Here is a 26,326-nt window from a genome sequence, read left to right as displayed (position 1 = left end):
GGTACGGCCTGCCAAATCATATAGTGTCGGACAACGGCCCATAACTCTGAAGCGCTGAACTCGAGTTATTCTTGAAAAGCGCGGGCATGGGTCATAGTTTTTCGCCACCGTACCACCCGGCATCGAACGGTGCGGCGGAAAATTTTGTGGGGACATTCAAAGACAAGGTGTCTAAAATTGTGAAAGGGGGGAAACCGTGGAGACGGCGATAGATATATTCCTGTTTGACTACCGAAGCGCACCGCATTGCACAACCGGGAAGTCCCCGGCGTTATTGTTCTTAAGACGCGAGCTCAAGACACGGTTTGATTTATTAAGACCAAACATACGAAAGCGAGTTAACAATAAACAGCAAGCTCAAATTGTACACAGTCCGCACTCGCGGAAAATTGAACTGAATGTAGGCGACCAGGTAATGATAGATAATCACGGTACATCCGGGGAAAAACGCATACCAGCTGAAATTGTAAATGAGCGTTCCCCGTCGACGTTCGACGTCGAAACCGAATCAGGCATTGTTACAAAACGCCACACTGGCCAAATTGTGAAGCCGGTACGTCGCTCTGCGCGAATAGCGGCCCGTCAGCGAAACGATTAGGCAACGAAGTAAAAAGGGGGAGAAATGTGGTGTATGTAGCTCGGCGGAGATGTATAAGTGCGTGCGTATGAGTACGAGAGCGCCCCACAGTGTCGGAAATTGGACAAAATTCGCTCAACTGCTGGTTTCGGAAAGGTATCCCCCTAAAACCACTTGAAAAGGGTTCCCTGATACTTCTAAAAACAGGTGTCACTGCGATAATTTTGATATTTTCATTCCCGCATTTGTAGGCAACGATAGACCAATGACACCTCATTTCACCATTTTCTCGAATTTGTCATAATCGTGTAAAGTTGTATATATGTATATATAACTTCATATATACCCATATATATATATATATATATATATATATATATATATATATATATATATGTATCGGTGCTTATTGGGACAACACGATATCACATTTTTCGATTGATATATGTGAACATATCGAGTCTGTGAGTTGATTAAAAGCATTATTAGACAGTTTAGTTATCAAATATTGAAATAATAGTACTTTTTCATGTAATATCTGTACTGGTATATATGATGACACTGTATGGTAAGTTTATCAGGTCAAATTATATATGGTGATGTGATTACCGGGACTGTCCCGATAAACTTATCAGGACAAATCATATTTTATAGAATGGTTATTGGGACTGTCCTGATAAATACCATTACAACAATCGCATTTGTAAGTGATGATTACAAATGTTGAAACATTCATCCGTTGATTGCAATACGCTGCAGAAAAGCACTCGCAGTGCCGCCTATCGCCATGTATGCCACAATTCATAAAGTGACTCTGGTAACGTACGCGCCCCCTACTTGTACTTTTATAAGTTTCGTGATGTTCCGTCTTCCGTGTTCGTGGTTCGTCTAATAGTCCCCACTTCACAATAGCAATACCCATGCATGAAACACTGCCTTTTTATAGAAGAATAGTAGAATGTATCCTATTTTGTATCACCATGTCCTTTTGCGAGAGAATTTTTTTTGGAAGATTCTTTTGTAAGAAATGCTCTGACTTGTTATACATTATTTTTTTAATGTAAAAAAATGTATTCCTTAATCAGAAGAAAGGAAAAGGGTAATCTTAAGATTGTCAAGACAACAAAATTAAAACAAAAACAGTCTCGCTTCTATTTGCGAAATCAGATAGTTTTACTAGAATGTCAAAATGGTATAAACGTAATATTTATTTTTATTATAAACTATAAAAAAGCAGTAAAAATTATTATCTATTATTTCACATCAGTAGTTTGTTTCTATTCTTTGAGGGAAATTTATCATTCTTTTGTGAAGTAGGTTCCTTTAATACATTTTGCTTTTAAAAGACCAATAAACTCCCCTCAAATAATTTAAAAAAACAACAGATAAATTAAAAGCTATGGATTAAAAAGAATTCTTTTTTGAATCATTATATGCTAAGAGATTTGTTACATAAGAAGTAACATAATTTTGTTACATAAAAATACATTAATTTGTTAATATACATTTTTATTTTAATATTTTTTTAACAAAGACATGATACTTGTATAAAAAGTTAAACCAATTCGTTTACAATATATTACTAATTTTTTACCTTTTAATTCACTTGCTTTTTTTCTAAAAAAATTGATGAATTTTACAATGTATCTAAATTACATACTTTAATATGTAATTTTTAAATATAATTTATATAGTCAATTTGTGATGTATTAAATGTAAAAGTTTAATTTATCATGTTATTTTATAACACGCTAGTAAAAATAAAAAAAAATTAGAAATAAATATTTTATTACTATATTTTGTTATTTATTTAAAATTGAAGTATATTTTGTACAGCTGTTATCGATTAAATCCATCACAAATTGTCACAAATTATGTACAAAAATAATACGTTAGGTAATTTGAATACATAAAAAAATCATGACATTTTTTTTATCTGGGATGATATATCACTGGGGCAGTCTTTGTGAAAGACAAGGCATCTTATTAAATAAATATATGTATGTACACATAAAAAGGTGCTTATCGGGACATGTATTGGTGCTTATTGGGACAGTTCTGCTAACCATCGCCTATACAGTAAACAATACCCAACTCTGTACTTGGATTAAGCAATTCGTTAACAAACTCAAATTTATAACTGAAAGGGTAGCCCTGGATTATTTTTACAGTGACCTATTGGTTTTATATTATATATTTACATAATTATAGATTAATAAATCATTTCTTTTAAGATAAGCAGCAAAAGACAAGCACGATATTTGTCAAGTGGAAGGTCAAGCTTGTTTAGATAGAGCAAAAATTGAAATTTATAACAAGAGCTATTTTTGAGGCTAACCATGAGAATAATGTGATGTTTGTGTAGTTTTCCGGAGAGCTCGTAATTTTGATAGAATGCTTGTGCAGTTTTTGTTTTTAAATGTTTTGCTATTTAAATATTAGTAAATTAGTAAATAAGGTAATCCCTAATGAACGTCGTAAAACCTGAATGAACCTCTTTGAAATTATAATTAAGTTGTCATATTTGATCCATTAATTTTAATTTAGATTGTTTCATATTTTGATCAGTGTGCCAAAACATGTGTCAAGCTATGTCTAAAAATCTTTTTCAATTAATGTTAAGTTAATTCTCATATTTTGTTGGCACGCACCACAAAAATACTCAAATAAATTTTTAAAAGTCAATACCACCAACAAGTCAACAAAAAATAATGTTTTTACTTGTGTTTTTAATATGGGTTCTTTTGGAGAATCGCACTTACTTATCTATCTAATACAAAGCATAACCTATTGTTTCACATTGTTGCAACAATAGATAATACGATTGTGTAGAGTTTTACGGTAGAGTAAAATAATCAAAAATGCGTGTAGGGTATTTTTGTGTGATAAATATCTGTGTAGAGTTTTCTTTGTCTAGCAAATATGTGTGTAGAGTTATTTTGTGTTGTGTGTAGGGTGATTTTTGTGTAGAGTTTGTATGGTGTCAATTTAATCCTTAAGAAAGGTTATGTACACCCACTGTTAAATGGAAACTCTTAATTTAAACTTGAGGAGGTTCTACGGAAAATAGAATTAACCTTATGATATAATCAATATTTTGTTTAAGTCATCTGTCTAGCTTCTTTAGCAAAGTATATTTCACGAAAAACCTATGAATAAAAAGAGCACACATTTTGACTAGTGCAGTACTCATAAAACCTCCTAAAAATTTTTTAAATAATTTATTTTTATTTTAATTTTATTAAATAATTTATTTTTTAAAATCAAATGCAATAAATATTTATCAATAATATTGATATCTTATGTTTTAGAATATCAATTATAAACATTGATTGTTGAGGTAAATTTTTTATTAAGGTCATTAATTATATATAGCAAAAACTTATTTTTTTATAATTCTCTTTTATTAGAATACTATTGTTATTACAACAATTTTTAATTTGTATAAAATAGAGATCCTTTTTATTAAGTGAAACTAAAATTTTGTAACCTAAAAAGAAAAAGAAGTAATAAGTTTTTTTTTTAATGAACTCATCCCTTTCATCTCTAATCAACTAGTGAAAACTTCTGTTAATTGAGTTTTTGATCATTATGTCCCTGTCGTCATCGGATAAGTTTTTATAATTTTTGTTCTCTTTTAGGTAATCTTCTCATACAGACCTGAAAAATACAAGATTATTATAGCGATATACATATTTTTATTTCTGAAAAGCTGTTAAACTTTGCAGCTTAGATACAGCACGCTCTTAAAGCTTGTATACTAAGTTTCGAGTCCAGACAATGCACTCATTTTAAATATGCAATTAATTTGAAATTTTTAATCTAAAAAATATAATATCATAAAAATAATGAATTGTTTGGACTTGAAAATTAGTATGCAAAGCCGCAGAGCATATATTGTATTAAATCTGTACAGCTTTAAAGCTTTAATAATATCATTACTTTAAAGCTTCAAAGCTGTACGGATTTAATGCAATATATGCTCTGTGGCTTTGCATACTAATTTTCGAGTCTGAACAATGCAGTATTTTTAAAATATTAAATTTTTAAAATTATGTATATCTGTATAATATAAAACAATACATACAGATATACTCTGCATGTATAACAATAACTTAATATCTCAATACTAAGGTCTATGGAATGGAATCGTTAAAGACATCTGTGTTGAAAGAAGCCGATACAAAAGTGTTGAGTTAGATTGTACAACCGAAGGCTAAGGTGTCCCCTTGTTAATATACAAGCGTACTGCATCTAACCTGCAAAGTTTTATGGCTAATCAGAATGAATAATATGTACATCGCTCTTTAAATTTGCTTTTGCTGAAAGTGTTTTATGGTTAAGTACACCTTGTGCTTTCAGAAAAATCTTAAAGCTGTACAGATTTAATAGAATACGCTAAGGCATACTAATTTTTAAATTCAAACAATGCAGTAGTTTTAAAAATGTAAGTATATTACCTTTAAACAGATCTTACACTGACATGTGATTATTTTTATAGAAATCATGTCACTGGTTATAAATGACACATAGAGATCGCCTGTTTTTTGTAATAGAAGATAAGTACAATTTATTTTGTGCTTAGCATACATTTCTAACGTCAATTTCCAATTAAAGCTTTATTGAATTTAAAATATTTCTGATTGTTAAAATAAATTTATAGAGTAATGGATGTGGTGCACTAAGTAATCAGAGTAAAATCAAAGAAATTATTGTACTAATATCACATGAGAATCAACGCAGAATTATTCACTAATCTCAACGTGTAATGAAACAGTATACAAATTTTTTAACTTTACTCAAGAATAGTAAATAAGGGCAATAATAATAAGGACAATTATTGCATGACATTTTGCGTTTATGGTACAAATTAAAATATAACAAATGAAATACATTGCGAATGAATATTAGAAATTAGTGTAGTTTTTTGGGGTATTAATTAAATAAATGATCAGACTCACCATGATAACTCTTGCCCAAGCAAATTCAGCATATACGCACGAAACCGTCCTCTAGATGCATAGTATCTCCAATAAGCTGAAATAAATAGAAGCTCGCTTAAATACAAAGCAACAAGCTCTTCTGCCACTCAAAAGAATTAACAAAATATTATGTAAAATGAAAGACTTATCTGACAGCAGCAACAGTTTTACTCTGGGAGATAGTGCCAGGCTCTCGCTTTTTACTCCTTTGCAGTTTACTAAACAAAAATCATTTGAGAATTTGCTGCAGTGTAGAAAACATCACAACGAACATATGGACTATGGGTACAAACAACAATCACCGCACTCTGTTATCAATAACTTAGTTGCGAATACGCGACGCGACGTGGGTGAGAGGTTATAGCCGCATAGCAGTAGATGCCGCATGCATGTGTGTGTGTATGTCTATGACTCGACGGTCGAGTAAAAATTCAAAATGCACTATGCAGAGATAGTAGGCTGCGACCATTTTGAATGCGCGCGGAGTTTTAATAGAATTATATGTTTTAAGACTTTGATAAACTTTGATAAATAATTTTTTTGCGATTAAAAGAACTTTCAAGGGATAAAATATTAATAAAAGAATAAGTTAAATTAATCATTACTTAGAAACCCGTTTATTAAAGTTTTAAAGCATATAATTATATTGAAACCCCGCGCGCATTCACGCTTTTTGACTCCCCTACTGATAAAAAGCAGATGACAATCAACTAATTATCAGCTGATAATCTGCTGATAATCATGCCAAAACGTCAGCTGATTATCAGGTGATATCAGCTTAATATTTTTATTTAAGCTATTAATAACAAATATGCGTTAATATGAGATAAAATGTTAATGATAATCATGAAAAAATTTTTAACCTTCAGTATAATTTTTCGAAGTTGTTTAAAATTTATAAAATTCACATACTGAGGGCCTAATACGGTTTTATCATCCAGATGATAACACCAAAACACTGGCTTTGAGGTACAACATTTTTATTTTTTATTAATTTAGTTTAAACAGAAGTTTTTTAAAATACTAATAAATAAAAATTTTGCAGCTCATAGCCAGTGATTTGGTGTTATCATCTGGATGGTAACACCGTATTAGGCCCTCATTATGTGAATTTTATATATTTTATCAATTGAAGGTTAGTTATTGAAGTTTATAGTACATTACGATACATGTGACCTATGTAGCACTTTTTTGCACGGCGTGAGGTAAATACGCCGTGCAGAAGTGTTACTTAGGTCACGAGTATCGTATAGAACTTTATAGCACAGTGTGACCTAAGCCTGCGTTTAAATCACGCCTATCCGTGACCTAAGTAGTCCTTTTTTGCACCGTGTTTATCACACTCGCTACGCTCGTGCGCTAATCTCACAGTGCAAAATGAGATTGCTTATGACACGGATAGGCGTGACTGCGGGCTTAGGTAGGCTGTGCTATAAAGTTATATACGATACTCGTGACCTAAGTAACACTTCTTCTCGCTACGCTCGGGTCCTAACCTCACGCCGTGCAAAAAAGTGCTACTTAGGTCACATGTATCGTAATGTACTATTTGATGATTATCACCTGATAATCAGTTGATTATCGTTAACATTTTATCTCATATAAACGCATATTTGTAATTATTAGCTTAAATAAAAATGATTATCAGCAGATCATCAGCTGATTATCAGCTGATAATCAGCTGATAATCAGCTGATAATCAGTTAATTGTCATCTGCTTTTTTTCAGTAGGGCAGAACATGATAAAACCAGTCAAATATTTTGCAAATGCATACCTTAATCAAAAGACAAGATGGAAAAAGAGAGCTAAAAATTCTTTATGCGGATAAAAAAACAAAATCTCGCTTTCATTTTTATAATAACTAAAGGTAATAACATAAATTGATAACACAAATTCCCTAGTAGAAACATAACCGAATCATAAGCTATTAGTCAAATCGTTATGCGTTAGAAAACAGATGGCTAATAATACCGCTTATTTAGTCATGATACTATCGCTAGCATTGTCCATGATGTTCTCTTGAACAAAATGCAGAAAAATTTTGAACCAGTCAAAGATGCTTATTTTGCAAATGTATTCTTTAAGAGAAACGCAAAAAGAAAAGTAAGAGGTGAAGACTGCCAGTTCAGCGGAATGAGTAAAAATTCTGGGATTCATTTATAGAAGTAGAAAGTCATAAAAGAATGTGATGGAATGGTGCTTATTGGGACAAATTTTATATACACCAGTGTTTATTGGGACGACTGGTGCTTATCGGGGCAGCGTTAAATAGTAACACCTATAAGGCAAATCGTAACGCCATAATAAGGGAATAATACTGAGTTCAATACTAAAAAACATTAATAAATTACCGAAATAATCACTTTCAATTTTTACAATCGTAGATTAAATTTATATACTGAATATCTATTTGATCAACAGCACACGAAGGAGAGGTATGAAAATTTTTAGGAGAAGTATGAAATACTCCAAAAAAAAACTAAAAAGGACTAAAATCTCTAAAAAAATCCGCTGCCAATTCTATGACACGTAGCTTGCTTCAACATTATGTATTGCTTTAATATCAAAATTTGTTTACTTCATATAAAATTCTATAAAGATTTTGTACTTATTCGTTTGATAGATAAAATTATTTCTAATCAATTACATAAACATAATCAATTGCAATTATTTCTCTCTTTTTTTCGCATAGCTATAATCGTTATAGCTACTGTCCTTCGATTGTTGTTTTACAAACATAATAAACATAATAAAAATACACTTTAAAAATACGAAATACACGTAAAAAAAGTAAATTTTTTCATACAGCGTGCGCAAAGATCGTTTTTGCACACGCATTTGCGTGTGCAAACTACCCTTTTCCCGCACGCTAATAAGCATGCAGGAATGAATTCAATTAGAGTGCGAGAATGGTTTGTTGACGTTTTTGCGTGCGGGAAAAAAATCCTCGTTTCGTGAAACATTACACCCTCGCTACGCTCAGGCGTAAACGTTACACGAGACGACGCTTTCTTTCCCAGACACGAAAACGTAAATAAACCATTGTGCCGCACGCTAAAAGAATTCAATGCCACATGCTCAATAGCTTGCGACAAAAGAGCACACTGTGCACCAAAATCCCTGTGCAAGATCTTTGCGCAGCTTTTTTGAAAAAATAGTGTACGATACTAGTGCGGGCGTAGGTCATCCCACACTCGCTTTGCTCGTGCGGAAACGACCTACGTTGCGCACTCGTATTGTAATATACTATTAAGTAACCATTGCTATATTAACTCTAAACGAATCCAGTTGCATATAAAACAGTAATCCGAAAGTGTACAGTATTACTCCACGCTCCCCTAATCAAAAAATCACCATGAAAGAAAATGCACATGCATATCTAAAAATCTTACTTTTCACGAATCGGTAAAAAAACAAACAAGAAAAATGAGCCTAGTAGATTAAAATTCATTAAATAGAAGCTGAGATCAAAGTAATGCAGTTTTCAGTTATACAGAGTATACAGGGTGAAAAAAAAAATTAAACCTTAATATCTTTAAAACGAATGGTTTCATAAACAGCCCAAAGATAGGGATCAAGATGCTACATAATGCTAATTAAATCCAAAATTTGAACTTGATTATTTTACTCTAGTTATCGTGTCCCACAGAAAAATGACTTTTTCAGTTTTTGATGTTTTTCTCCGGATCTGCCCCATACAATGACTTAAAATTAAAGTGGTATATAGTTCTAATTACTTTATATAATCATGTATTTTTTTAGAAAGTTTCGACATTTAGTCTTCGAGTTGTAACGGCTTAAAAAAATTTCACTCCTTGGTGTATAACAAAAGAACAACCGATATTTTAAATTAACCGCCGTGGAAAGATAGGTATTTTTATTCACTTTTAGGAACATATTCAGTGATTTACTTTAATCGACCGTTTTGATAAAATTATCACAAAAAACTGAAATTTCAAAATTAAAAAAATCGCTATAAAACAAAAACGCATTGATAAAATAAAAAATGGACTTTTTCCCCAGCATGCTATATTAAAAGCAAAAAGAATGAGCCTTGGTGGATTAAAATTCACTGAGTAGAGGCTGAGATACAGATGTCCACGAACGAACACACACACACACTCGCATACACATGCATCCGTACGGACATTTTCTAAAAACACTATTTTTCGACTAAAAATGCATCAAAACTTACTTCCTACATGTTTTTACACAAACTCAAAAAATTACTATTACAAGGCTTCCTTAGGAAAGAAGCAAAAAGTCAAGGATTCATTTATATTGAACAAAAAAGTCATAAAAGATTGCGTGAAAGCAATATTGATGTATATAAACACGGTACGGTGCTTATCGGGACAAATCTTATACGCACTGGTGCTTATTGGGACATTTAGCGCTTATCGGGACAGCATTAAGTAATAGCACCTAAGGTAAATCTTAACGCCTTAAGGGGATAATACTGAGTTCAATACTAAATAACATTAATAAATTACCTCTAGTAATCATTTTAAATTTTTTGTACCCATTAGTCGGGACTTAAGTGACTCTTTTTGGACAGGCGGACAAAGAAGTTATTTTACGGGGCAAAAAGAAACTTTTGGCCCGCTTAATAGGGCAAACAAATTTTAGCGGACAGAAAAAACTTTTTTGACCAATTAAGCGAGAAAAAAGATTTTAGTTCGTTTTGTAAAATTCTGGGGTTGCTATGTGTAGGTCTAACGTTATGCAATAATGATGTGCACGTTGGCAGGGACTGTTGTAGATAATGTCTAGATGTTCTCTTGAAGATGCAGAAAGATTTTGAACCAGTTTAAGTTGCGTATTTTGCGAATGTATTCTTTAAGAGAAACGCAAAAAGAAAAGCAAGAGGTGAAGACTAACAATTCAGCTGAATAAGTACAAAAGCCTGGTATTCATTGATATAGAAAAAAATTCATAAAAGATTTCGTGAAAGCAATATTGTTGTATATAAATATGGTATGGTGCTTATCGGGACAAATCTTATGCGCACCGGTGCTTATTGGAACGATTGGCGCTTATCGGGACGGTGTTAAATACTAGCACTGAAGGAAAGGTCGGAGGAGCAGCCGAACGGCACCGCCGCAACGTTCAAGTGACGCTGCGGTCAGGTGACAAAATCCCGATTTCAACGACAAATACAGCACAACCGCGTACTTTAGAAAAAAAATCGCTCTGTACCGCCCTTCCTCTTATCCTAAAGTAAGAGCAACTCGTGTGAAACATGGTATTAAGTGCATCATTTCAAGGTAGTATTGGAATTACGTTACAGTAACAGAGAGCAGCAGAATAAGCGGCCATCTTGAATTTATATGCAGTCACCGTCTTGGTAGCTCATATCGTAATTCCAATGCTACGTCGTAAAGATGCACTTAATACCATGTTTCACACGAGTTGCTCTTACTTTAGGATAAGAGGAAGGGCGGTACAGAGCGATTTTTTTTCTAAAGTACGCGGTTGTGCTGTATTTGTCGTTGAAATCGGGATTTTGTCACCTGGCCGCAGCGTCACTTGAACGTTGCTGCGGTGCCGTTTAGTTGCTCCTCTGACGGCCCCGTAAGGGGTTCATCCTAGGTTAAATCCTGCAAAAAAACAATATTCTTCTTACCAAACAATTGTTTATTTGATGTAATTTGAAAAAAATTCTATCGAAAATATATAATATATACACCATTTTTATGGATAAAAACATGTATATACCTTGTAAAATCATTGACCAAAATTCATAACATTTCACTATATAAATAAGTGTTTTTATAGCACAGTGTGACCTAACCCCGCGCTTAAGTCACGCCTATCCGTGACCTAACTAGTCCTTTTTTGCACCGTGTTTATCACACTCGCTACGCTCGTGCGCTATCCTCACGGTGCAAAATAGGACTGCTTATGACACGGATAGGCGTGACTGCGGGCTTAGGTAGGCTGTGCTATAAAGTTCTATACGATACTCGTGACCTAAGTAACACTTCTGCACGGCGTATTTAGGACCCTCGCTACGCTCGGGCCCTAACCTCACGCCGTGCAAAAAGGTGCTACTTAGGTCACATGTATCGTAATGTACTATTAAAGTATACTTTAGCGGGCAAAAAACTTTTTGTCCGCTTAATATCTGCATTATTTATATTTATTATTCATTAAAAAAATTAAATTTTTCTATTCAGTATTATTTGAACAAGAGTATGGTTGTCGTGTCAAAATATTATCACGTCAGTCCCGCATAACACGTACGAAAAACACGAAAATATGTCCGCGCAGAACAAAAAATATGGTCTACACCTGGGGGTAAGTGGTCATTTCGACCTCTTGTGGATATTGCAGTACTCGTCTTCGGCTCGCAAACGCACTCGCCTTCGGCTCGTGCTCGACTCGTACAGCAAATTCCACACTCAGTCTAAAAAGCCAACTTTACGCCCTTGGTACACTATAATATTTCAATCGTAGATTAAATTTATATATATATTAAATATCTATTTGATCAACAACACAAGAATTTTTCTTTTTACGCACTTGCGGAACTTTTTGTAATTCATGCACGGATTTCCGGTTTTCGCAACCAATACAGCAGAATAAAGTAACCTTCGCATATGCGGCCGATAAAAATAAAAAAACTGCCTCTGAACAACTATCTTCAACATTACGAATTTTTATTTTAAATTTAAAAAATGGTTTGATTGCCGCATCTGAAAAATGTTGCACTAGGCCCGCTTAATTATTAGTTCGTCAAATCATCATGCATTGGGTAACGGTTATAGTAAAATCCCGCTTGTTTAACGATACGATCGCAGCGTTGTTCAAGAGTATAACAATGTGATGTTCAGACGTTGGAATACAAGACGGGCTCTGTGGGGTGCTATGCGTAGGTCTAACATTCTACAGAAAAATGATGTGCACGTTGGAAGAGACTCCAGTAAATAATGTTCAGGTTATCTCTTAAAGATGCACGAAGTTTTTGGACCAGTTAAAGATGCTTTTTTTGCGAATGTATTGTTTAAGAGAAACGCAAAAAGAAAAGCAAGAGCTGAAGACTAGCAATTTACCTGGAAAAGTAAAAAAGTCAGGGATTTATTTATATTGAACAAGAAAGTCAGAAAAGATTGCGTGAAAGCAATATTGTTGTATATAAATATGGTATGGTGCTTATCGGGACAACTCTTATACGCACCGGTGCTTATTGGGACATTTAGTGCTTGTCGGGACAGCATTAAATAATAACACCTCAGGTAAATCTTAACGCCATAAGGGGATAGTACTGAGTTCAAAACTGAAAAACATTAATAAATTACTGATACTAATCATTTTCAATTTTTTTGTAACACACGAACGATTTTCGAGTTTTTTGTACCTATTAGTCGGGACTTAAGTGACTCTTTCTTGACAGGCGGGCATAATAGTATATTCTGTATCAAGGGCGTAAAGTGGTTTTTTTTAGACCGAGTGTGAAGTTTGTAGTAGGAGTCGAAGGCGTGTGCGTACCGAGCCGAAGACAAGTACTGCAAACTTCATACGAGGTCAAAAAGCCCACTTAGCCCTTGATATACACCATATTTTTTGTAATGCACGGACGTATTTTCGCGTTCTTTCGTGCGTGTTAATCGGGGCTGACGTGACTGTTTTTTGACACGGCAACCACGCGCTTGTTCGAACATTATAAAGAGACAAATTTATTCTTATTATAAATAAACAATTGATTTTATTTAAACGGAATTGATAATAATAAAATATGAATAAAATGAGATTAATTATTACGTAAAGGGTTTAATGAAATAACAAAAGATTTTGATGGTGTTCAAATTTATTTAGTTATATAATTATGCAAAGTGTTCAAGACCATAACATTTTTTAATTTCTTTTATTGATTGCAGCATTTGTTCAATATATATTGCTTCAAAAATAATGTTAATACATCGAAATCAAGACGTTTTAAAAAGCGAAACTTTTTTTGCCCGCTTAATAGGTCAAAAAAGTTTTTTTTTTCCCGCTAACATTTTTTTGCCCTATTAAGCGGACAAAAAAGTTTTGTACGATAAATAGGTACGAAAAACGCGAAAATCGTTCTTGTATTACAAAAAAGGTTTTTTTACCAGGCAAAAAAACTTCTTGCCCGCTTAATAGAGCAAAAAATTAAGCGGTAAACAAGCTTTTTGCTCGCTTTTTAAAAAGCGTCGATTTTAGATAGGTAAAGTCATTGTTTTTGGGATAAAAAGTGTTAATTTAGATAGGGTATTAGATAAGGTTTATGTGAAACAATTAGGCGAAGAAATTTAGTAAATAGGTACGAAGTAATTAGGAAGGTAAGCTTACAAGCGAAAGTGAGGTTAGGGTAGACGCGACGTGGTACAGTTTGGTATAGGGACAAAGGACTTTGGCGGGAATTTTCACGAAGAACGAGATGTCGAAGAAGGATGAGATTACGGCGAGAGAGACCCGGACCAATAGTCTCTCACAAACTACACTGGATGACAAGCTGACTAATAGGAGGGTCAACTTCGCGGAGGAAAAGGATGCAAAGAGGGAGAAGAAAGAACGCCAAAGAGAAGCAGAGTTCAAAGAATTGAAAGAGAGCATGCAAGAAGAGGTAAGGTTAGTGAGGCAGGAAAGATTGGAGGTAGAAAAGCTGAAATTAGATTTAGTTGCGTTAACAAAAGAGTTGAGGGAGCGTGTAAATATTGTAGAGAAGAAAATGCAGGATTTGGAAGATAAGGAAAAGGAATTTTATGATAATATATAGATAAGATCGAGTTTTAGCTTAGCTAGCCGGTCGACAGAGGGCGGCATGGGTTCGCAGTGGAGCCTGAAGAGCGGTATGAGATCGAAGAGCTGCGTCTCGTTATCGGAAAGAGAGATTATGAGAATGAAAAGGTTAGTTTACGATCAGGATAGGATGGACAGGAAAAACAACAGTTATAAAGGGAATAATGCCAGAAGCGAATGTGGAATTCAAGGAATGGGTTAAAGAGTTTTTAGAGAACAAAATAGGGGTTAAAGCAAACTTAGAGTTCGCGAGGAAAATTGGAACGGTAATAGTAGCGGGAGTAGGAAATAAAGAGAAAGGGGAGATCATGAAAAACAAAAGTAAGCTGGCAGGATCCAGGGTATATATAGAGAATGATCTGAGTCCGGAGGATAGGAAGAAGCAATAGGATATACACAGATGGGTAAAAGAAAAGAGTAGAAGGTTGGGATATAAAAGCAGGTACGGGTAGAATATGCTTTAGGAGGAGGTGGATTAAGTGGGAGGAACGTAAGGCAATAGAAAAAGAAATTGAGAATGAAATAAGTAATGGGAGACAAGCATTAATGGGCAGGGAGGAACAAAGCGGGTCAAATGAAGGGGATAAGAATTTTATGTAAACCAGAAATGGAGGGATGCTATTTGTGGGAGGGATAACACAGAATTTAGTCAAATTACAAGTGAGGCAATTAATAAAAAAAAGCTTATTTTTTGGAACATAGCTGGTCTATGGAGCAAAGACAGGGATGTATGGAGCTTTTTAGAGCAGGGTGATTTTATATGCTTATTAGAAACTTGGGTAGAAGAGAAAGATAGGAGTAAGTTGGAAGAAAGATTTTCTAGAAAGTACGTCTGGAAAGTGATCCCTGCTAGGAGAGTTGCAAAAACAGGGAGGGCTAAAGGAGGATTTTTGATAGGTATAGGGTTGGGAGAAAGAAAATAATGTAGAAACAACTGAGATAGAAGAAGGACTTATAAATACAGTGATAGAAAATAGGAAAAAAATTGTGCTGTGGTCGGTATATAATTCAGGAAATATTGAAAACTTTTGTGAACATTGGGAAAATTAGGATAGTATACATGATAACAAGGAGAAACGCAAAAAGAAAAGCAAGAGCTGAAGACTAGCAATTCACCTAGAAAAGTAAAAAAGTCAAGGATTCATTTATATTGAACAAGAAAGTCAGAAAAGATTGCGTGAAAGCAATATTGTTGTATATAAATATGGTATGGTGCTTATCGAGACAAATCTTATACGCACCGGTGCTTATTGGGACAGCATTAAATAATAGCACCTAAGGTAAAGCTTAACGCCATAAGGGGATAGTACTGAGTTCAAAACTGAAAAACATTAATAAATTACTGATACTAATCATTTTCAATTTTTTTGTAACACACGAACGATTTTCGAGTTTTTTGTACCTATTAGTTAGGACTTACGTGACTCTTTCTTGACAGGCGGGCATACAAGGTTTTTTTACCAGGCAAAAAAAACTTCTTGCCCGCTTAATATAGCAAAAAATTTTTAGCGGACAGACAAAACTTTTTTGACTAATTAAGCGGTCAAAAAGTTTTTTGTTCGCTTTTTAAAAAGCGTCGATTTCGATGTATTTGCATTATTTATTTAAAATTCATAACAAAAATTGAATTTTGCTTTTCAATATTGATTGAACAAGAGCATGGTTGCCCTGTCAAAAAATTGTCACGTCAGCTCCGCAAATACGTACGAAAAACACGAAAATATGCCCGCGCGTTACTAAATAGTACATTACGATGCTAGTGAAATAAGTCGTACTTTACGGCATGGCGAGTGTAAGCGCTGAAGCGCAACGAGTGAGCTTAACGCCGTGCCGTGAAGGACGACTTATCTTACGTGTATCGTATGATATTTTATAGCACTCATTAAAATAAATCCTCTGTCACGCTTATCCGCGGAATTAACAGTCCAGTTTTGCAGCTGTAGTTAGCGTGAAGAGTGCGATCATCACGGTGCAAAAAAGGGATACTTTGACCACGGATAAGTGTGACATAAGTGAGGATTATTCCACGCAGTGCTATACAATATGGTGTGCACCAAGGGCTAAGTGGACTTTTTGACTAAAAAAGCCCACTTTACGCCTTTGGTACGCAATATACTATTTCAATCATAGATTAAATTTATATACACTGAATATCCATTTGATCAACAACACATGAATTTTTCTTTTTCGCACTTGCGGAACTAAAGCATTTTTTGTAACTCATGCACGGATTTTCCGTTTTCGCAGCCAATATAGCAGAATAAAGTAACCTTTGCATATGCGGTCGATAAAAATTAAAAAAAAAAACAGTCGCTAAACAAGTAGCTTTGATAGTATGAATTTTTATTTTAAATTTAAAAAAATGGTTAGTGTCGTTGCAGCATCTGAAAAATATTGCACTAGTACCGCTTCATACGCCAAGAAAAAGTAAAAATCCATAAATACGTTACAACTCCGCCTCGGCATACAGACGCACGCGCCTTCGGTTTGAGCTATCTAGCCTTTGATTCGGCCTGCCATCTTCATACTCGGGCTAAAACAGACCACTTTACGCCATTGGTATACCATATAATATTAATGTAGTAATGTAAGAAATCGATAGCTATTAGTTCGTCAAATCATTATATATTGGGTAACGGTTATGTAAAAATTGTTTAATGATACTATCGCAATCTGAAGTAAACATTCAAGAGTATATCCAGGTGTTGGAATACGGGACGAGCTCTGTGGGTTGCTATGTGTAAAGATGATGTGCACGTTGACTACGGCTTTGGCAGATAATGTTTATGTTCTTCCTTGAAGTTTTTGAACTAGATAAAGACGCTGCTACGTGTGGATACACGTCACGGAAATCTAATTACTATAAGAGAGGAAATAGAAAAGTGCAATGTGGGTGGCGGACGTTGCGCGACGACTTAGTATCTGCCTCGCAAGAGGATTTCGATTCAAGCCCGGGGTCCGTCACTTTTTCATTACACTTTCAATCTTAATATTTTCCAGTTTCAAAGAAGTGGGATCTTACCATGACGTTTGCAAGTGGATTGTCTATTCGTAGTTGCCTGTCTTATCTACTAAGGAGAATAAAATTATATATAATGCGTCTAATATGTGTTTCGTCCTGTGAAGTATGAAGTTATGACGAGGATCCGAGCGACGCGTGCCGATTATAGAAGAGTTATGTATTGCTTCGCGCACTGGGCCCAGGATGTGTCACGTGTGGATACACGTCACGGGTATCTAATTTCTATAACACAACGAGTAGAAACGTGCAATGCTGATGGCGGCCGTGGCGCGACGACTGAGTGTCTGCCTCGCGAGCCAGAGGGTTGTCACGTTTTTATTGCAGTTTCACTGAATGAGCGGCAATTCAGCTGAATAGGTAAAAAATTCTGAGATTTATTTATAGAACTAGAAAGTCATGAAAGATTGAGTGAAAGCAATATTGTTGTAAATAAATGTGCAATGGTGCTTATCGGGACAAATCTTATACGTACCGGTGCATATTTAGACATTTAGCGCTTATTGGGACAGCATTAAATAATAGCACCTAAGGTAAATCGTAACGACATAAGGGGATAATACTGATTTCAGTACTAAAAACATTAATAAATTACCGATAGTATTTAATTAAAATTCTTTTGTAATACACGAACGATTTTCGCATTTTTCGTACTAATAAATTAATACGCATTTTTCGTATTAATAAATCGGGACTAAAGTAACTCTTTTTTGACCGGCGAGCAAATAAGTTACTTTAGCGGGCAAAAAACTTTTTGTCCGCTTAATATCTGCATTATTTATATTTATTATTCATTAAAAAAATTAAATTTTTCTATTCAGTATTATTTGAACAAGAGTATGGTTGTCGTGTCAAAATATTATCACGTCAGCCCCGCATAACACTTATGAAAAACACGAAAATATGTCCGCGCCTTACAAAAAGTATGGTGCATACCAAGGGCTAAGTAGGCTTTTTGACCTCGTGTGGTTGCAATACTCGTCTTCGGCTTGCAAACGCACTCGCCTTCGGCTCGTGCTCGACTCGTACAGCTAATTCCACACTCAGTCAAAAAGCACTCTTTACGCCCTTGGTACACAATATAATATTCCAATCGTAGATTCAATTTATATATACTGAATATCTATTTCATCAACAACACAAGAATTTTCCTTTTTACGCACTTGCGGAACTAAAGCACGTTTTGTAACTCAGGTAATGATTTCTCGTTTTTGCGACCAATAAATCAGAATAAAGTAACCTTCGCATATGCGGTCGATAAAAATTAAAACACAGCCGCTAAACAAATAGCTTCGACAGTATGAATTTTTATTTTAAATTAAAAAAATGGTGAGTGTGGTTGCCGCATCTGTAAAATACTGCAGTAGGCTCGCCTAATACGCACAAAAACGTAAAAATCTATACATGCGTTACAAAATATATGATCTGCACCTAGGTATAAGTGGTCTTTCGTGTGAATATTGCTGTACTCGTCTTTAGCTCGCAGACACACTCGCCCTCGGTTCGAGCTATATATCCTTTTACCCGGCCTGCCATTTCCAAACTTGGGGTAAAACAGCATATTCTACGCCCTTGGTATGCAATATAATATTAATATGGCGATGTAAGCGATCGATAGCTATTAGTTCGTCAAATCATTATGCATTGGGTAACGGTTAAGTAAAAATCCCGCTTGTTTAACTATACTATCGCCAGGGTTGTTTAACCTATAGCCGGTTTTGTAAATCACTAAAATAATGAGTGAAGAGTATAACCAAGTGATAGTCAGGCTTTGAAACGCGAGACGAGCTCTATGGGTTGCTATACGTAGGTTTAACATTCTACAGAAAAATGATCTTCACGTTGGAAGAGTCTCAAGTAAATTATGTTCAAGTTTTCTCTTGAAGATGCTGGAAGTTTGACCAGTAGAAGTTGGTTATTTTGCGAATGCATTCTTTAAGACAAACGCAAAAAGAAACGCTAGTGCTGAAGACTAGTATTTCAGCTGAATGAGTAATAAATTCTGAGATTCATTTATAGAACTGGGAAGTCATAAAAGATTGTGAAAGCAATATTGTTGTATATAAATGTGGAATGGTGCTTATCGGGACAAATTATGTACACATCGGTGCTTATTGGGACGAATGGCGCTTATCGGGACGGTTTTAAATACTAGCACTTAAGGTAGATTGTAACGATATAAGAAGATAAAACTGAGTTAAATACTAAAAAAACATTAATTAATTACCGATAGTAATCCTTTCAATTATTTCAATCGGAGATAAATTTTATATATGAGCGATTCCGCGTGATGTCGAATAGTTCAGGGTCAAAATATGGAAGTATGGTATTTTTAGGAGCACGCTTAAAATACTAATTTTTTTGGGTTCGTTAGGGCATATAATATTTAAAGAAAAAGGGTAGCAAGTCAAAACCATGTGCTAACAAGTAGCTACGCCAGTGTTGTTTAATCCATATCTCGTTTTGTAAAATACTCAAATAGTTATTCAAGAGTATAACCAGGTGATATGCAGGCGTTAGAAAACAAGACGAGTTCTGTGGGTTGCTATGTGTAAGTCTAATATTCTGCACAATGATGATGTGCACGTTGGCAGATATTTTTGTAGATAATGTCCAGATGTTCTCTTGAAGATCCAGAAAGATTTTGAACCAGTTTAAGATGTTTTTTTTTTGCGAATGTATTTTTTAAGAGAAACGCAAAAAGAAAAGTAAGAAGTGAAGACTAGCAATTCAACTGGATAAGTAAAAAAGTCAAGGATTCGTTTATATTGAACAAGAAAGTCATAAAAGATTGCGTGAAAGCAATATTGTTGTATATAAATATGGTATGGTGCTTATCGGGACAAATCTTATATGCACCGGTGCTTATTGGGACATTTAGCGCTTATCGGGACAGCATTAAATAATAGCAACTAAGGTAAATCGTAACGCCATAAGTGAATAATACTGACTTCAAAACTAAAAAACATTAATAAATTACCGATAGTATTCATTTTAAATTTTCTTTGTAACACGAACGATTTTTGAGTTTTTCGTACCTATTAATCGGGACTAAAGTGACTCTTTTTTGATCGGCGGGCAAAAAAGTTATTTGCCTGCAAAAAAGTTATTTGGCAAAAAAGTTATATATACTGCGCGGGCGGGAATTGTCACTTCCCACTCGCTATTCAAGTAAAATCGTATACAAACCACGGGAGGAAAATTGGAAGTGTGTAATATACTATTAGCGGGCAAAACAACTTTTTTGACCAATTAATCATTGTTACCTTTTTTATTTATACACTGTTTCAGCAATTTTAATAACAACGATTCATTACTTTTGTCTTATACCGTATAGGTTTGTGTTTCTGGATGAATTTTAGAGTTCTAAAGTTTTTAAGGTATGCTAATTACACCTACGCCTGTCTTAAATCCGGCGTCATAAGCAAAATTTCAATCGAGTTCGAAATAGTTTATTGTATATCAAGGGCGTAAAGTGGGCTTTTTTAGACCGAGTGTGGAGGTTGCAGTACGAGTCGAATGCGAGGTAGCACGTGCCGAAGGCGAGTGCGTATATACCGAGCCGAAGACGAGTACTGCAAACTCCACACGAGGTCAAAAAGCCCACTTAGCCCTTGGTACACACCATATTTTTTTGACGCATGTATTAATTTTCGCGTTTTTCATGGCTATGAAGCAGGAGTAAATTAGCCTTTTTTACACGGCCACTACACACCTATAAATATTTAGAAAATATGACTCAGAAACTTATAATTTGCATTTTCAAACAAAATTTTGTCAGGAGCAAAAATTTGTTGGCCGCTGCTCACTTTTTTCGCCCGCCGATAAAAAAATGGTACTTTACGTCCGCTTAATAGGTACGAAAAACGCGAAAATCGTGCATATGTTACAAAATAGTATATTGTGTATCAAGGGCGTAAAGTGGCCTTTTTTGGACAAAAGGCCCACTTAGCCCTTGATGCACACCATATTTTTTGTAATGCACGGACGTATTTTCGCGATTTTTCGTGCGTGTTAATCGGGGCTGACGTGACTGTTTTTTGACACGGCAACCACGCGCTTGTTCGAACATTATAAAGCGACAAATTTATTCATATTATAAATAAACAATTGATTTTATTTAAACAGAATTGATAATAATAAAATATGAATAAAATGAGATAAATTATTACGTAAAGGGTTTAATGAAAAAACAAAAGATTTCGATGGTGTTCAAATTTATTTAGTTATATAATTATGCAAAGTGTTCAAGAACATAACATTTTTTAATTTCTTTTATTGATTGCAGCATTTGTTCAATATATATTGCTTCAAAATAGTACATTATGCAACAAGGGACTAAAGTCGATGATTATACCCGCGAGTAACATATTGCTACTTTCAGATCTCCTTGACGCTACGTCTATTACTAATTGTGCATTTTCAAAATATACATTAAAGATGTATAATGCTATCTAAAGGGCTATTACTCTTAGTTTTTTATGAATATTTTTCATTAAGGACAAAATCAAATGTAAAAACTATACTTTACAAATAATTTTTACTGCTTTTATTTTGCGTTGTTCTGCAGTGGATATATACTGATATTACATCAGTCTATATTCATCCTTGCAACATTTCTAATGAATTGTTTACAATTCATTACAATCATTTATGATTTCCCTTTAAATGTATATTTTTCAGATGACTTGCATTTTTTAACTGACATTATGTCCAACGTAAATAGTGGTATTCCTAAGCTTTGCTTAAAAAAAGTAGATGGACTTTACATTAATAAAGCATGGACAACTTTGCAGTCTAATTCTGTAGGGAATGGCATTGCTTTGGAAAATTCCAAAGACGATTCCAGATCTTCAAGTTGTACAAATTCCTTATGTGACTATCAGGAATGGTCTCATCTGCCAAGTGAAACAGATACCACAAGCAATGATACTGCAGGTTACAGTGTTGGTTCTTATTCACTTAGTGATTCAAAGATCAGAAAAACGTATTCAAATACGGACGATGAAGGATTTGCTGGAGAAATTGAAAGTACAAATTCGAGTCCACTTGTTTCTGAAGATGTTTTGGACAGAAGAAGCATGAATGAGTTCGTAGAAGAATTCAATGACAGCTTTAATATTTCTGGTAGTATGACACATTCATCCCCTAACAAAAAACGTGTAGAATTTGTTGAAAGTACAATAGATCCACGTAAACAGATGATGTCAGAAGTTGATCCTGTTCTGGCAAAAGGATTTAATGATTCGATAAAACTCAATAATCATTTTTCGAGAGATCTACCTAATTCATTTCTAACTGCTACATCTATTACACAAAAAATTCCAGAACAAGAAATACAAGAATCGACATTACCAAACGTTAATTCGACGTACACCTTAGATTTTCCAGAATTGGACTTACCAGGTATAATTTTTCTTTATTAATTTTACAATTTATTTTTTATTCTTATTATTTCGTCATATTTAAATTTTTTTTCATTATTCTGGATCTATAATGGTGCAGAACAATTGTCATTTGGCGTGTTACAAAGTTCATTGTTAGACATGTCTTCTTCAGTCAATTTAAATGGGTGAGATTCAGAAATTATTTTATATTACATGATATTTTCTCTAAAGGTAAAACGGAAACGGCTTCTGCGTCAAATTTGTTATCAAAACAGCGAATAAAACGAAATTAATATTTTAAAGTTTTATTTCATACTTCATGCTGTAAGTTTTTTAATTATTCTAAAAATAGTGAGTCTCAGACACGAATCTTGAATCTCTGACTTGCAAGCTGACTCTGTCATTTGAGCCACGGATGCCGCCGACGATTCACTTTTTAAATTGTTCTCTTATTGTGATGAGATACCTGTAAGGTTTTCACACGTAACATTCCTTGATACGCTAAAATCTAATAAAAAAAATTCATTTCATTTTTATTATTATCAATTTTCTGTTTACTTAATAGTACATTACGATACTAGTGGAATTACGGCACGGCGTGTATAAGCGCCCGAGCGCAGCGAGTGCGTTTAATGCCGTGCCATGAAGGACGACTCATTCCACGTGTATCATACGATATTTTATAGCACTCACTAGAATAAATCCATTGTCACGCTTATTCGTGGAATAAGCAGTCCATTTTGGCAGCGTGAAGTTAGCGCACGAGCGCAGCGAGTGCGATTATCACGGTGCAAGAAAGGGCTACTTATTCCACAGATAAGTGTAACATAAATGAGGTTTCATTCCACGCAGTGCTATAAAATTTAATAAATAATTCATTTAATGTTTATCATGTTAATCTTATTTTATAATTATATAATAATTTTCAATCATTTAATTTTCAGGAAAGATTTACTGGAGAAAGTTTTCGCTGCCAAAGAAGACGGTAGATTAAATTTTATTCGCAACTTATTTTTTACGTAATAACAATCAATGTAATGCGTATTTATGTTTTTAGGTGCAATTATTGGTAGCAAAGCCAATAGTTCATCTCATCCTATTAACAATGAAGTTAGTTTTAACATGGATATAAATGCGATGGAAATTATGCATGCTGATACGTCTGTATTAATAGACCGAAGGGAAATCCAAGTAGATTTAAATAATAGCGTAACCTCGAATACTTACACTAATGAAAACAGAATGGACATCTTAAATGGCCTAGAAGATGGCCAATTTCAAGATACACAAGAGTATAATTCTAATCATAGTCACGATAGCAATTTGGAATTAATGAATGGTGAAAAAAATTCAGGTATTGATATTGCAAACGTACCAAAATCATCCGTTCCTGATTCTAATGAAGATGTGGAAGCAGTTGCTGTTAATCAAAATGTTAATTCGGATGAATCTGATCAAGTTTCTGTTGAAGATCAAATTAAAGGTTCGTTCTAAATTATTGCTCATATATATATATATATATATATATATATATATATATATATATATATATATATATATATTATATATATATATATATATATATATATATATATATATATATATATATATATATATATATATATATATATATATATATATATATATATATATATATATATATATATATATATAGACACACACACACACACACGCACATACACACACACACATATATCTTGTTAGCTATTTTCAAAACAGTTCGAATTATTATTATAGTTATTTATATGTTCAGACAAATAGTAAGATTATTAATGTTTTACATTGTCACGTTTTCACAATATGTTTCTAATACTTGTAGAACATCCTTAGTGTATTTATTTGATATTATTATAACAATTGTATAATTAAGGTGTAATTATAGTGATATTAGGATAAAAATATTTTTAGTGGGCAATATAATTAGTTTTACTGTTGCTCAAAAACACGATTGTAACAAATAAAATGGTGGATTAATATATAATAAAATAAGGCAGTTACCTTCTACTTGTACTTTCTTCTCTAGGTATAAAATAGCTCACTTTACGCCTTCAGTATACAATATATTATTTACCTTTTTTCAAAGAAAAAGCATTGGATCAATAATTTTTTGAAAGCTTTTAATCGTTAATAAATAATATCACAAGATCTAAATCGTATTTTTGTCTAAGCGCGTGAAGTTACATTTTACTCCCGAGGAGTGATACTTGCAACCTAGGGTCGGTATAGTTACGAATAAAAATTTGGAATAAACGCCATTAATCCACTTTTCAGCTTATAAAAATATATAAGAGCATTATTCAACTATTATTCATAGAGCGAAATATATTTTGTTTTCTGAATAATTACTAATATTAACGTATTTTTATTTTCAGATATCTGTACAAATACGAAAGATCTTGACGAATACGCAGAAGAAGTTGAAAACATAATTAGAAAAATGTTAAAAGATAAAATAGTAAACGTTGAGGGACATAAAGGCCCTTCTCTGGAAGATAGATATTTAACTACTGAAGGTGAAAAGCCACATTGCTGCCCCTTTTGTGTAAAAATAAAATACGGTAAAATGCCTAGACATATACGAACGACGCATAAAACGGAAGACATTGTTTGTAAAATTCTTCAACTTCCTAAAGAACTACAGATTTCTAAATTTCGAGCTTTAGTAAAATTAGGAGACTATATGTTCAACACTACGCAAAAAGGTGCCGGGAAGCAATTGCTGGTTGCAAGGCGACCTAATAAACCTGCCGATCAAGCGAATGAACAAGATCCTAATAAATCTCCTAGAGTCCTAAAATTGGCTGAAAATTATGTTCCATGTGACAACTGTCTGGTTTACGTTAGTAAAACTAATTTCAGACATCATAGAAGTGCGTGCACGAAAGTAAAGTTTATAGGAACTAAAGGAGCTTTGCAACAAAGTCGCTTAGTCAATCCGGATATACACGAGTTAGCGAACAATGTTCTACGAAAAAAAATTATACCTATAATGCGCGACGACGATGAAGTTAAATTACTGAAACACGATGAATTAATTATATTATATGGTAATGAAATGACAGAACTGTTGACAGAAGTTCAAAATGAAGATCAAATTCGACGGCATTTGAGATTATTAGGACGGTTTTATTTGAAATTACTTTCCTTAAATAAAGATAGTGAGAAAAAACCTTTAGATTTTTTTATTGACGGCACTAAAATAGACTTAAGTAAGTAAGGATGCGATTAAATTTATTGCAGAATTTGATCACGATACAGTAAAAGTGAAAAACCCAGCTGTAGCTATTGAACTTGGAACTTTACTAAAGAAAGTCGCAGATTTCTATATAGATCTATGTTATGCAAGAAACTTAAAGAGTGAAAGAGAACAAGCAGAATCATATCTTCGCTTAGTGTCTCGTTTTATAAAAACATTAAACAAACAATCTAAACTTGCAAAACTGCAAAAGGCTAGAAGAAAAAAAGAAATCATCCCAACTGCTGATGACATCGAAAAGCTAACTGATTATGTAGAAGGAGTTCGACAAAAAGCATATGAAGCATTGAAAAAAGAATTTACTGTGGATATGT

The 26,326-nt window shown here is 33.8% G+C and overlaps 2 protein-coding genes across 21 annotated transcripts in view; one reads left to right on the top strand and one right to left on the bottom strand.

Annotated features, from left to right (window-relative positions):
* The window catches only part of LOC100117353 (kinesin-like protein KIF13A), a 1,179,147-nt gene that overhangs the window by 340,133 nt on the left and 812,688 nt on the right, over positions 1 to 26,326 (bottom strand). The gene's annotated exons all lie outside the window — the stretch shown is intronic.
* LOC116417074 (serine-rich adhesin for platelets-like) lies at positions 1,521 to 26,318 on the top strand. 2 transcript variants are annotated; one of them, XM_031928191.2, is made up of 6 exons: positions 1,521 to 1,769; positions 22,032 to 22,754; positions 22,854 to 22,920; positions 23,680 to 23,720; positions 23,793 to 24,218; positions 25,129 to 26,318. In XM_031928191.2, the coding sequence occupies exons 1-6, from the start codon at positions 1,646 to 1,648 to the stop codon at positions 25,971 to 25,973; spliced, it is 2,226 nt and encodes a 741-aa protein (XP_031784051.1). In that variant the 5' UTR covers positions 1,521 to 1,645; the 3' UTR covers positions 25,974 to 26,318. The 2 variants fall into 2 exon arrangements, with proteins under 2 accessions (XP_031784051.1, XP_031784053.1); XM_031928193.2 differs by having other exon boundaries at positions 1,634 to 1,777.

The sequence above is a fragment of the Nasonia vitripennis genome, assembly GCF_009193385.2.
Source record: "Nasonia vitripennis strain AsymCx chromosome 4 unlocalized genomic scaffold, Nvit_psr_1.1 chr4_random0004, whole genome shotgun sequence".
NCBI lineage: Eukaryota > Metazoa > Arthropoda > Insecta > Hymenoptera > Pteromalidae > Nasonia > Nasonia vitripennis.
Note: the sequence above shows the minus strand (reverse complement) of the source record. Positions and strands in the feature narration are given on the sequence as shown.